The following is a 14,909-nucleotide window of genomic DNA, read 5'->3' on the forward strand; positions in this document are numbered from 1 at the left end:
CTACAATTGCCTCCGACCAGACCACGTAGTCCAATCGGATTTCTCGAGGTCACAAAAAACAATAAAAACAATTTGCAGTTTTGGGCTTATCTGTTAGTGCAATCTATTATAAATGGGTAGTAAACTCAATCTTATTGCATTTGTGATAATACTGATAGCTGGGTTTTTACATTATTATGGTGAAATGTGTTTCCCCTTCACTGAAATCTTCAAATCATATAAAAAACAAATTTTCAGACTTTTTTTTTTTTTTTTTTATGAAGCTTAGAAAATAGGAATTTTCATTCCTATTTTCTAAGCTTCATTTTCTAAACTTGTTACTCCGTATCTCACTTGTGTGTATCGTGTTAGCTGCAATTTGTGCGTGCCATGTTCTTTATTATTGATTGCTTATCTTTTTTATTGTTTTAAATTCTACAACCCAAAAAAAAAAAAAAAAAATATGTCAAATACCAATTAGTTAGTATGTACATATTACAGCATTAATTAAGCTATATACATAAAAGTGTAAATTTATTTTTATTTTGTTAACCTGTGGAAATATTCTTCCAATTTTCACATTCTCATTTAATTTTTTAATTGGTCAAGTAATAAAGTGTAAATTTGTGCTTAACATATCTTTACTTTTATAACCTGTGGATAGCTTAATAGAATCATCATTTAAAAGAATTAAAATTCAATTCACAAACGTGATCACAATGACCGGCACTTAGTACATATCGTACAATGAATGGTATTTTATTATGCAGAGTCTATCATAATGCGATTTGATCGTAAAGCAGGGGTTCACTGTATATTTAACTATTTACATGAAACTTCACATGATTGGGGCAGCCGCTTAATCAGGCCAAAGTGCACTAGTCCCAAATAACCAGAATCCACTGTACAGCTAGTTCCCGATTTCATAAGTTGATTCGTTCCTATCATGCGCTCATTTAGCGAAAACTCGCTAAGCGGAAATTTATTTCCCTATACATAAGGTTAAAAATAGAGGTTACATTATCAACAATGTAGTTAGCAAATTAGTTTAAACAATGATTGATTTATCCAAAAAAATGAAAACGTAGCCTGTAAAATCAAGCAAATTATAAATCGACTAAATGCACACTCATTGATCACTCATTATTGGTCGGCACTCGTTGGTTTGTTGCACAAGGAGTCGTCTTCTTCAGAAATGCTTCAAGAGGCGTTTATTTCCAAGATAATCTTCTCTTTATAAATTTCAATAACATGCATAAGCATTTTTTAATGGAATACACAAATTGCAACTAACACAATTTATGCTGGGTAACAAGTTTACGAAGCTTAAAAAAAAAAAAAAAAAGGAATGAAGAGAAGATTCTGAAAATTTATGTTTTTTATACGATCGAAGATTTCAGTAAATGGGAAACATTTCACATAACGTAAAAAAACCACACAATTCCAGCTATCAGTATTTTTGCAAATGCAATAACATGGAGTTTACTATCTGTTCGTAATTGCTTACAGTAACAGAAAAGCTCAATAAACTGGAAAGTGCAAATTATTTTTGGCTAAGGTAAAGAAAGCCTGCACATGAAGCATGCAAAAGTTCAATGAAATTTACTGGTAAAAGTACTTTGCTGTAACGGCATTTGTGTTGTTCGCTCGGTAAACAGACGGTGCATGTTATCGGTCTGGAGTAGAAGTTGAATCCCACGGGAGCTTGAAACCCTCCCGAAGTGGATGGGGGTAACCCGACCTTTTTTCTTTAGAAATACTAATCGAAACACGAACAGAGTCATATTGGAATTCTGGCGTCGTTAAAAGGGTTCGTAACATAGTTTCGTAACATATTAGAGCTGGAAAAGGAATTAGAAAATGTGAATTGGAATATCATCGGTTTGGCTGAAACAAGAAGAAGAAATGAATCACTTATAAGTTTATCAAGTGGAAATCTGCTGTACACCAATGGAAACACTGAAAGGAGTGAAGGTGGAGTTGGCTTTCTGGTCCATAAAGATTTTAAAAACAACATTTTGGAATTCAAAAGTACATCACCAAGCGTGTCAAGACTAATACTCAAGATTTCTAAGAGGTACAAGCTAAAGATTATAATGATTTATGCACCAACACCGAGCCATGATGATGAAGAGGTTGAAGAAATGTACACCGAAATTGAGAGTCTTCTAGATGAGCAGAAAACCCACTACACTATTATTATGGGGGACTTCAATGCTAAGGTTGGAAAAAGGCAAAACAGTGCAGAAAGAGGAACTATAGGAAATTTTGGAGTTGGTGAAAGAAATAAAAGAGGTGAAAGACTTGTGGAATTTGCAGAATCTCAAGGACTGTCAGTAATGAACACTTTTTTCAAGAAAAGGTGAACAGAAAGTGGACATGGAAGAGTCCAAATGGATTAACAACTAATGAAATCGATTTCATCCTCATTAACAGAAGATATATTGTGAATGATGTTACCGTCCTGAATAAGGTAAATGTTGGAAGTGATCACAGAATGGTAAGATGTACACTTGATATAGATGTAGGAAAGGAAAAAACTGACTCGAGTAAATAATACGAAGGTCTTTGAGATAACAGAAGAGGAGAAAAAGCAACATGTACTGGAACTTAAGAACAAGTTTGAGCTTCTGCAGACTGCTCAGGACCAAGATATCAACGAGGAATATTACAACTTTCTGAAAGTGATAAAGCCCAAGAAACCTATAGGGAAACAGAAATCCAAAGAAGAAAAAATTAGCCAAGAAACACTTGTCATGATGAACCAAAGACGACAAATGAAGAGCAAGAAAAACACTGACAGGGAGAAAATTGAGTATACTGAGTTATGCAAAGCCATTAGAAACAGACTCAGAGAGGACATAAGAAGATTTAACACAAGAAAAGTAGAACAAGCATTAAGGGAAAACAAAGGATTTAAATCAGCAGCCATGAGCAGTAATACAGAAAGACAAATGATACTGAAACTGAAGAATAGCGATGATTTACTTATAAACAGCAGAGAAGGCATAATTCAAATAGCAAAAGACTACTATAGAGAATTATACAAGGAGCGAGGAAATGATACCAGCAGTGGGGAAGACGGATTGCAAAGTAGCAACACATACAACATACCCGATATTCTTCCTGATGAGGTAGAACATGCACTGAAGAAAATGAAGAATGGGAAAGCCCCGGGGGAAGATGAAGTTACTGTAGAGTTGTTAAAATTGGGAGGAAGAGACATAACACAAAAACTGGCAAGGCTCTTTACAAAGTGCATTAGAAAAGGCGTGACGCCTAAGCAGTGGAATAATGCAATCATAGTTTTGCTGCATAAGAAAGGAGATAAATCAGAAATTGGAAATTATAGACCAATTAGCTTGCTATCCCACATCTACAAGTTGTTCACAAGGGTCATTACTAACAGATTAGAAAGAATAGTTGATGAGAATCAACCGAAAGAGCAAGCTGGCTTTAGGACAGGATTCTCAACTATGGATCACCTTCACGTAATATCACAGCTAATGGAGAAAGCAAATGAATATAAAACACCATTATGCCTGGCATTTGTGGATTATGAAAAGGCATTTGACTCCATACAGCATAAGGCAATGTTTCGGGCACTGGAAAGACAAGCATAGATACACCATATATTATGATTTTGAAAAAAATATATGAGAGTGCTACCTCCTTTATTAGACTAGACAAAGACAGTAGCAAATTTAAAATCGAGAAAGGAGTTCGACAAGGAGAGACAATATCTCCGAAGCTGTTTACTGCTGCCCTTGAGGAAGCTTTCAGAAGATTAGACTGGTCGCAGAAAGGAGTCAATGTGAACGGAGAGTACCTAAACCATTTACGATTTGCAGATGACATTGTGGTCATAAGTCACGATCCCAAAGAATTAGAGGAAAATCTTAATCAGTTATGCACAGTTAGTAAGGATTTTGGACTAAAGATGAATATGGCTAAAACAAAAGTAATGATGAACAAGTATGCCACGGAAAAGGAAATAATGATTGAAGGAGCAGTAATTGAAAAGGTGGAGTCATATACTTATCTGGGACAGATAATAGTAATTGAAAAGGTGGAGTCATATTCTTATCAAAACTAAAGTTCTACACTCTCTCATGGGCATGAAACTTTGCTGGTGGGAGACAAGAATTCTTATGTTGCTCTTCAGCAGTTTGCATCTGATGTTTTCACAAGAAGAAGAATTAGTTATACGGCTACGAATAATTCTACTCCTTTGGCTGGTGGAGCTGCTCAATAGAGAGCAACATTGCCTAAATTTTTTTTTATTATTTATTTATTTATTTTTATTATTATTTTTTTATTATTATTATTATTTTATATTATTTTATTTATTATTTATTTATTATTTTTTTTATTTATTTATTTTTTTTTTATATATATATGTATATATATATATATATATATATTTTTTTTTTTTTTTTTTTAACACCACGGGGAAATTTTTTTTTTTTTTTTTTTTTTTTCCCCTCTCCTCTGGAGTGGGCCCCCAGAGGAATCTGGCCCATCTTTTGCCAACATCAGGTGGGTCAGAGTCTCGAATTGAGACAGTGCGAGCTCCATTGAGACTGGCCCACCTTCCCGTGGTGTGGACAAGTACCCAGAATCATCTGTCCAGGTGACTGATGATTCTGGGTAGCCAAGCGGTCAGACACAACAACAGAACACACACAGAATACACACAAACATACACTACTTATTTCTGGCCCTTCTACAGTGGTACTGTTCTTCACAAAGATACGAGGCGGAGATGAACTGACGTTCTAGGTGCCGCCCATTACAAAAACACATGTCCATGTCCACTTATCTGGGACAAGTTATTAGTTGTAATAATGATAAATGGCTGGAAGTCAAGAGAAGAATAAATTTTGGATGGATAGCATTCAGGAAATATAGTCACATACTGAAGAGCAATATCCCAGTTTGTCTGAAATGTAAAATAATGAATCAATGTACTTTGTATACTCCCCACCATGACTTATGGAAGTGAAACTTGGGCACTCACCAAAAGAATGGAAGAGAAGCTGAGAACTACACAGCAAAGAATGGAACGAATTATATTGGGAATCAGACTGTTAGATAAGAAGAGAAACACATGGATTAGGCAGCAAACTCAAGTAAAGGACATTCTTATCAAAACTAAAGACTAAAATGGTCTTGGGCAGGACACATAGCTCAAAGGCATGATGACAGATGGACTAAGAAAATAACAGAATGGTATCAAAGAGGAGCTAGAAGAAAACCTGGAAGACAAAGGCGGAGATGGATAGATGAAATTCATGAGTTTTTGGGTAGTAAATGGATGGCCAGTGCTCAAAACAGAAGGAACTGGAAAGTTGCTGGAGAGGTCTTCATTCTGCAGTGGATTGAAAATGGCTGATGATGATGATGATGAACATAGTTTCACCAGTAAACTTTTTCAAAATTTGCTGTGCTTCTCATGTGGGCTTCCTTTGCTTTTTTTCCCCTTTAATTAACAATTTATCCACTAGTCTACCAGTGATTCTAAAGAAAAAAGGTCAGGTTACCCCCTCCACTTCGGGAGGGGGTAACCTGACCACATTGAATCCACATGGGATTCAATTTCTACTCCTGACCGATAACACCCAATGTATGTTTACTGAGCGAGCAACAATACAAATGCAGTTACAGCAAAGGACTTTTACCAGTAAATTTCATCGAACTTTTGCGTGCTTCTCGTGCAGGCTTTCTTTACCTTCGCCTTATTTTTATTGTTTTATGGTCGTGACCTACAGAAATCTGCTTTAGAAAAATATCACAAAGCCGTTCAAAATTGGTTCTTATAAGAGAACATATGATAACGATGAAAGTGTAGTGCATTTTAATAATTTTAATTGGTAACTAATACAATTTACACTATAAAAACGACCTTTTAGAAAGTTACATAGCGAAAATTTAACTTCCAAGGTTGTGGAACGAATTGCCAAAAAACAATGTGTTATTGGGTTCACATTACGATATTTTCATGATACGATGGTATCTCTGGAACGGATTAATATCGTAAAGTGTGGTACACTGTATTGTATAGCTACGCGCATGGTTTGAAATGCGGTATTTATGAATGTTTAACATTCATTTTTTGCAATTAATGTTCATATTTTCGATGTTGTTGATACTTATTAATTGGGGGGGGGGAACACCTCAAACCCGGGAACTCGTAAAGTTGGACCTGCCTGTATATAGTCTTTACGAGTGGCTGCATTCCAGTATATTTTCATTGCATTCATGTCTTTGGTTCACCATCATTGGTTTCATGTATTCCTTCTCTACTGCTTCAATACTTTCCACCCTATAACTTCTCAATGGAACTAGAGCTCCTAATTCAGCATTGTTCTCTGTCATGCAGTCATAATGCTCTCTTTGGAATGATGCATTTGTCTCATCTACTGTTATCAAAATAACTGTTATTATCAAAACAGCTGCCTCTCCCAAAGCCTATGAAACAGAAATAAGAATGAAAAAAGTGAAGGTCCTTGTTCAGTTCTTTGATGGTGCTGATATTGAAATCTGAACAGACTGAATGTGTTACCGATGAAAAATTAAGATATTCAAGTAAATACAGTAAAAAACTGTCACCAAGATTAACCAAAACTGTAAATGAATTATCCTCAACTTCACACTTAGAAGAATGCATCGCAAGCAGTATCTGGACATTTACAAGAATCCAAACATCTGTACTCAAAACAATGGCAACAACTGAAACTGCAAATAAGCTCAAAACAGTCTAAGAATTGTTGTCCTTTCCAAAAGTTTGTATAATTCACACACCTGTGAAATTTAAAAGGATGCAACAGATAATCTGACAGTCATAAATTTAATGAAGTTAAAGCAGCCATGATGATGAGATAGTTGGCATCTCAGCTGTAAAAACGTTACTTAAATGGAATACAAGAACTTGTTACACACCAGACAAAAAGAATCAAGTTAGAAAAATCTGTTAAAAAGTTGTCTTTAATTTGATAATACATTAAATTAAAGACGTTTTTTTTTCTGTTTGATTAGTTTTTCTTCCATCAAAAGTCCTTGAGGCTGTCACAGACATTCTCTCAGGTATGACAAGCTACAGCTTACTACCTGGAGTTAAAAACAATGATGAAACTGACATTCAAGTAACACTTGTCAAGTGGATCAAATTTCGATGAAGTGTCCAGTCATTCTGCAACAACCAATCCTCTGCTTGCATCTTCAAAATGGTGGAGACTGTTAGTAACCCTGTGTATAAACCCCATGTGCAAATCCTGAAATATGGCACCTAATATACTGGAGATGACCACCCACATCACACAAAAGAAAACCACCACTCTGTGTTATTAGGCAATACTAGGTGGTAGATGACTCTCATCAACCAGTGCAATACCACCACTTTGCTTACTGGAGGCTCTAAGTGATGAATCCCATGTTTAGTCTCCAGAGCAAAGATATGGCAACCTCCTCCCAACTCTCCCATCATGCAGTATGACTGAAGTCTTTTGAGGTTATGATGGGCATCAAGGAGAGATCCAATCTTCCTTACATTTTGAGGGTACAACTCTAAATCTCTCTGGACATAAGCACATCACTAATATTGCTTCCTCTGCATCTAAAACACTGGGTTTTCTCTCAGTCTTCTAGACTTCGTTCAAAATAGTGCAGATGGGTTAATTAATGGCCCATCTCTTACAGTCTCTCCACTATCTGTCTCATATACATCTCGTGTTTCTACTGCTTTTTCTATAGCTACTTCCATGGGCACTTTTCTTCTTCCTCATGTATTTCTTCAACTTCCATTTTCTGGAACAACCTTCCTTCACATGTATTTCTAAAAAATATAATCTACAGAAATTGAGTCTAATGTCAAGAAGTATCTTCTTTCATCTTCTCATCCTTCAACCAATGTACAGTACTTAAGTACTATAGGTTCTAATACCTTTCTGTGTTTGGGTTTTTAATATATAAAAAAAGTTATGCTATGAAAGACATTACTTTTCTTAATAACAGATATAATTATTTAACAGTATTTAAGTTTCAAGAATTATTACATTACCATCATCATCATGAATGAATGGCTGGTTCAGTTTAGTGATGAAAATTTATAACCTATCTTGAAACAAACAAACAAAAAAAAAAAAAAAAACCACATTAATTTTTGTACTATTAAATATAGGTGTAGATACACCATACTGTAGCTATTAAATGAAACTACAATCGTAGTGTGAAGGCATATTTCAATTGTATCTCATATTGTGATCATGCTTCACGAGTTTCCATGTATTGCACTACTTTGAATAAGTAATGCTTCACCAATAGAGAAGACTATTGTTACTTATTCTAGGTGGGCATCACCATCAGATGGCACCATTTTAAAGCTTGGCCTTTCATTGGTGGGTGGGTGGGCAGGTACCCTAGTATAGTACTGCACTCATGACAATCCAGTTGTGAAGTTATTCCCACAATATGAGAGATGCCCACCAACCACACAAGGCACAAAATTATAAGAGCTTAGGATTATACTATTAAATATAGGTGTAGATACACATAGTATAGCTCTTAAATGAAACTACAATTGTAGCGTAAAGGCATCGTTTCAATTGTATCTCTTGTGGTGATCATCCTTCATATTGTGGGAATATAACTTCACAACTGGATTGTCATGAGTGCAATACAAGGGTACCTGCCCACCCACTGATGAAAAGCCAACAAGCTTTGAAATGGTGCCATCTGGATGGTGGTGCCCATCGAGAATAAGTAACAATAGTCTTCTCTATTAGTGAAGTGTTTCTTATTCGAGGTAGTGCAATACGTGGCAACTCGTTGTGAAGGATGACCACAATATGAGATACAATTGAAGCCTTTACACTACAATTGTAGTTTCATTTAAGAGCCATACTATGGTGTATCTACACCTATATTTAATAGTATAATCTTAAGCTCTTATAGTATTATGCCTTGTTACATTTAGTTATTATAGTATTAATTATTGTTTAACAGAGCAACTACTGTCCTTTATTTTGTCTTTCACAATTCAAAATTGCTTGATACAAAAAAAAAAAAAAAAAAAAATTAGTGAGTACATTACATCCTGTATGTAAAGGAATGGGTGAATACTACTATATTTCAAGCAATGGAGCAAAAAAAATCTTACCATTCATTAACATCTGGAACTTCTTTCAAAGGTGGTTTCAGGCATGAGATATGATAAGCCATGTCACATTCATCACATAAGATCTGTTTCCCAGGATCATCTTTCCCCCCACAGACATGACAAGCACAGGATTTGCATCTCTTATTGGGATCATCTTTACACTCTGAACAATCAGGTTTATTTTGTCCTATACAAAAAAAAAAAAAAAAAAAAAACCAATTTGATGTCATAAAAAGACAAAGGAAATCATAATATTTTCTAATAAAAAAAATTATATGTATCATTTTTATTTTTTATAAACCATACCAGGATTTTCAAACCTTTCAGGGATAGTATTACTAGCTTCATTCTGTGTAGTCTTAGATTCTAGTGGTGAATTTTTAGCAAAGAATAGGTTTGGGTTGGGTAAGTCAATGTATGGGCCATGAGGAAAAGGTATATAATGTCTATAAATAATATGTATTTTATCATCAGCTTGTATACTTTTTTAAATGAAAAACTAGTTTTGAGGAGGGGAAAACCACATGCCCCTTGGCTGACTAGTTCAGCCAAGGGGTGCATTAGTCTTTTGTATAGTGTTGCCACAATACCAAAAGACTGAAAGGTCCCTCCAATTCCAAAAGGAAGCATTTTCCAACTTCAGCAGCAACTGAAATCAAACCTGGGCCTTTCACAGAATTCTTTAAGGAAGCTATCTACTGTTATTTTGCAAAAACAGTTGCAGATGAAATTTTTTTTTTTGGAAAAGAAAAATAATAAAGAAAAGAAAGAAAAGAATTATTTTTTTAATAAATAATAATTTCAAAGTGACACTCCATGCTCTAAAGTCCTTCGAAAGAATCAACTACAAATACATCACCACACTGACAGAGATCTTCAAAAAAGGGCTAAGTTGGTCGTGGGAAACTTAATTTTAAATTTCAGTTGAGTAGTTGTTAAAATCACCTGGGGGGGAAGTTGGTTAAACCAACGGATGAGTTGAATTTTAAAATTTTCAATAAGCTCTTATACAGAGTAAAGTTATATGTAAATTCTTTAAATAGAAACAGGACAGTGTTTCTATTTAAAGCTAGTATCATCTACAATGAACCTTATGCCCATTAATTGCTATAACAAGCATTTAAAGCCTGAACAAGTACATGTTATTTTTCTTGAGAAGAATAAAGTTTAAAAAGTAATTTCAAAAAATGATTCATTTCAGTAAAAAAAATTAAAGCCTTGCAAAAATATTTTCACAACTCACAAAGTGCACCCTTCAACCAATTCAGCCTCAACTGGAATGAGTGATACAAAAAATTACTCCCCCACCCAAGAAAAGAAAGAAAAAAATTCCAGTGAGTTGGGTTGGGTTGGGTTGGGTTGTTTTAGATTAATACAGGGTGTTTCAGAAGTACTACACATAAGGAAATTTAAATTATATGTGAGATTTTTCCTGCTGCAGTAGCTAATCAAACTATTTATCTACTTGATAATGTTACAGAATTAGACAGTGCCCTATCCCACAAGATAACGCACTGTAATTTTGCAAAACCAGTATATGCTTGTTGATGAAACCATATCTAAGAAACAAATAGTATATTGCAAAATGGCCTCCTCAAAATCCTACTAACATTATTATTATAGGTTTATAGCCTAAAAACTTAAATGGTGGCCTTCAGCCAGTCAGCATGAAATTAACTCATTGGGATGGTCATATAAGAATACGAGAGGTGAAAGTACACTGAACAAGGTGTAGTTTTATCTGTTACAAGCTTATAAGACCCTTCTAATTAGCCACTTATGCACTAAAAAATTAAAACAGATATTTCTTTTAGGGAAAAAATATTTGCTATTCCACAGAGAAAATATCTATAGAATAAACAGTATTAAAAAATAATCACATTATATGAACTAGTACATAAAAATGAATAATATAAATTTAAATCAAATTATATATAACATGTACCAAAAAACAAAAAGGAATTGAAAATGCTCTCTGATTTTTTTTAAAAAAATTGAAATGCTGTTAAATTTGTGGTGTCACTTTCAGTATCAGAAAAAAATATGCAAAATTAATATGATTGATTATATTGGAATCAGTACGGTATATCAATATAGTAGCAAAACACACACACACACACACACACACACCACAATATGAATTCAGAAAATAAAAGTTACATAAAAAATATGAAATGCCAGTTGTACTCTTCCTGCTTTTAATGATTTGAATTTTTTTTTGCATCTAGAAGCTGCAGTCATTTTCATGCATTCACCAAGTGTCACATGTATATTAGTATTAAAATGGCACAATGATAAGGAAGCAAACATATTATGCCACCCCCCCCACAATGAAACTATAATAAATATTATTTTCCATTATTAAACGCTTACATTAATTTCCCTTCTTCAAAAGTTTTTCTTTGAATTTTACAAAACTCTACTTACTATGGAAGTGGGGGGGGGGGGAGTGTACGATTGTTCATTATTATGTTAAAGAAAGACACTACACCATTATATCATGTGGTAGATTAAGTAATTTATTATCAAAATGATACAATTTTAAAGGAATTGAACCACTTCAATGTCAAACACAAACTATTTTTAGTTACATTTTGGGAACTCACTGTTTCCTGTCTTCGAGTCTTTTTTGGGGGGGGGGGACATGTTTGAGAAGTTTTCGATTTTCAATTTGATAATGATATTTGATTATTTACAATAGAATGTCTCCTAATTATACGATACTCCTTTATGTGTACAATTATTACACTTTTGCTAATAATTTAATTAACACTAATTAAAAAATAAAGTAGTTCATGAAACATTCCTAGAGTAGTTTCTAAATTAGTTGGAAGGGCTTACCTGTTAATCTGATCACATTAACAGGTAAACCCTTAATCACGTGAAGCCTTTTTCGTTATAACTGGATGTACTTCATCAGCCACTAAGGCTTCACTCTTTCATGGAGGATGCGGAAAGATCAGGGAATGACCACTGCATATCCCCGGAGCAATATGGCCTTAGTTGCTAATGCTCCTAAAAAACGAAACAACAACAACACATTTTCACAACTTGGTAACTTTTCAGACATCATGACACTGTCCCTGATTTTATAAGGGTTCAACTGAACTGCACTATTTCCCATGGGACAGTGAAGCTGCCATTTCAGTATATTAGCCACCTCAGAAAATCAGGTCTCCAGTTTAGACGTCACACATTTGTATGATGGAAAGCATGAATTATTTTTTAATTGGAAATTATTTATGAACATTAACTCTTCTGTACTACAATCATTGTCAGAAATGGATGATACTGATTGTAGTACAATGATTCATCCTTTTATTATCATTCTGTCAACTTTGTCCTTTCAACATTCAATTTTCCCAATACTTATTTTAGATTGCAATTGCAATTTAACTTTTTCCATTTATCCACTAAGTATTCTTCAAGCAGCTTCATCAGTATTTTCACAACAAACGGGAATTAAGGATATTTCCGATACCTTAATGTGGTGTAGTGAAGTTCTGGAGCAATCTGGCCTTTGATTTTACCTCAGACAAACTCAATTGTCTCCATAGTAAAGTGGAAGTCTATAGCATTATTGTTCATCTGAAATCATTCCTGTAAATCTCTTTTAGGATATTGCACTTGGTGTTTTATTTTGTTGGAAACAATAACTGGCATCATCAATTGCAATTACAGTCAGATAAAAGATTCTGTAAGAATTTTTCCTTCTACTTTCAAACCTTTTCACAGTTCATATCATTATGGTTGTTTCCAAACCCCTTACCTCCACCAACGTACAATAATTAACTGAAGGCATTTTCTGACTGTACATACCACTTTCTTCAAGATATTATCAACTCCAGCTGTTATATGACTGCCATGCAAGTCTCATCTACGTAAATTATTTCTTTGCCTTGCAATCTGACAAGTTTTACTGATCATATGTATCATTCTTACATGCCCACTATTTATGGCATTTAAATGAGCACTTAAAAAACAGATATTCCCTTCTGCAATGAAATCCAAGTCAGTTTTCACTGCTGCCAGAATGCATTTTAAGGTTAAAGGAATTCTTTTAAAATAAGTCATGAATTTTAAAACAAATGGCACTTCATAAAATTGTTACCATGATCATTTTCTTAAATTTCTTACCTCTAAGGGAGGAAAGCACTTGCTCTCCCTGCACTGAATAGCTTGCCATCCTTCCTTTAATATATATTTTTACTTACTGAGAGATGCTATTACTGCTTCACTTGTGCATGTATGTAATTTAAATTTTCAGCATTGCATTACAATGAAGAAAAGTATCAGGAAACACTATGCAGTAAAACTTGATTAATTAAAGGTTCTAGAGACCAAAACAAGTGTTTCAATTTAAATGGATTCAAAATATCTGTACAAATTCAGATAGAACATGGTAGTATCAATTAATCCAAAGAAATATTTAGTCAGATCTTATTAACGATGTGCAGAATTTTCGTGATCCTCATTTAAAATATTAATAATCTTTTAGTTGTGGTACATATTCACAAATAGAAAGTTAGTTAATGCGTTAATTTAGTCAATACAAGAAAGATGTAACTGTGCAGTGGAGAGTGGATATGTACACACTGATTGTGCATCAATAAACAGCTGTATTCCTGTTTCATTCATTATTGTTTTTGATTAAGCTGTGTCCCAAAGTGATCACAATAAGCTGCATCCATGTAATAACAAATTTTCATTATAACAATGTTTTCCTTTAGGATTTCAGCAGTCTTCTCAAATTACACAAGGTATTCACAAGTTATGGGAACCAATGCAGACTTCAAATTTCATTAAGGATGTATTTTGAATAAGCTGTAATAATCTGTACTAAAATGCATATAAAACCGTATACGCTGGTTAGGAAACAGTAAAGACTTCAAAATGCATCGCATGTCAAATAATACAATATCAAGTTAATGAAGGTATACTGTACATAATTTTGTAAGCTTGGCCTCTCACTGTCACTCCTGCAATAAATTTTGGCATATTAACACAAATAAGAAATCTGTGTTAAATACGGCTTTTGGCTTTTTACACTGAGAGCTATGCAGCACAGTCCATTACGGATGAGGTGGTCAAATTCAGTAATTACACATATATAGAGAAAATGCCATCTGTACAGAATATATCACAGATCTTGAAAGCCCAATTCCAATACAGTGTTTCACAAGCAGGATGACATGACAGAACGGTATAACACTGTCTAATAAGTAATGAGCAGAAATTAGGGCTCAAAACATTTTAAATTCATAAAAATTCATATTTTGTTAAAATTTGTTAAAATGTTCAATTCACTAGTAAAACGGACATGTTCATTTTCTCAAAAAACCAGATATGATAACAAAATTAAGGTTGAATTCACATTCAGCACTATAAAACATGTATGGATAACATATTACAAGGTGTGGTAATAAAGTTTCCAGACTGTTGCTGTTGTGGTCAGGTTCAATGAGTTTGAAAATAAACTGAAGTGGTACGCTGTATTTCAAACTTCTTCCAACAGATGGTACAGAGATTGTCCAGTAGGCTGACAGACTGCATGTTGTTTGTTGTTGTTTATTTGGTTTTTAGGAGCATTAGCAACTAAGGCCATATTGCTCCGGGATATGCGGTGGTCATTCCCTGACCTTTCCGCATCCTCCGTATTTGGTGGTGACGGGCTCGAACCCCCGTCTAATCAAGAAGCGTGTGCTACGCACTGCTGCTCCTTCCCACCTGGCTACGGAGGCGCCACAGACTGCATGTAGCAACTAGTTTCGTC

At 34.4% G+C, this 14,909-nt stretch overlaps 1 protein-coding gene across 1 annotated transcript in view; it reads right to left on the reverse strand.

The window, feature by feature from the left end:
- The window catches only part of LOC150086319 (E3 ubiquitin-protein ligase UHRF1-like), a 105,980-nt gene that overhangs the window by 48,820 nt on the left and 42,251 nt on the right, over positions 1-14,909 (reverse strand). The window contains exon 7 of the mRNA XM_090374489.1: positions 9,137-9,323. Coding sequence (XP_090230615.1) covers positions 9,137-9,323 — 187 coding nt within the window. The remainder of the gene's footprint in view (positions 1-9,136; positions 9,324-14,909) is intronic.

This window comes from Mastigoproctus giganteus, chromosome 5 (genome assembly GCF_048544385.1).
Source record: "Mastigoproctus giganteus isolate SK-2022 chromosome 5, ASM4854438v1, whole genome shotgun sequence".
In the NCBI taxonomy this organism is placed as follows: domain Eukaryota; kingdom Metazoa; phylum Arthropoda; class Arachnida; order Uropygi; family Thelyphonidae; genus Mastigoproctus; species Mastigoproctus giganteus.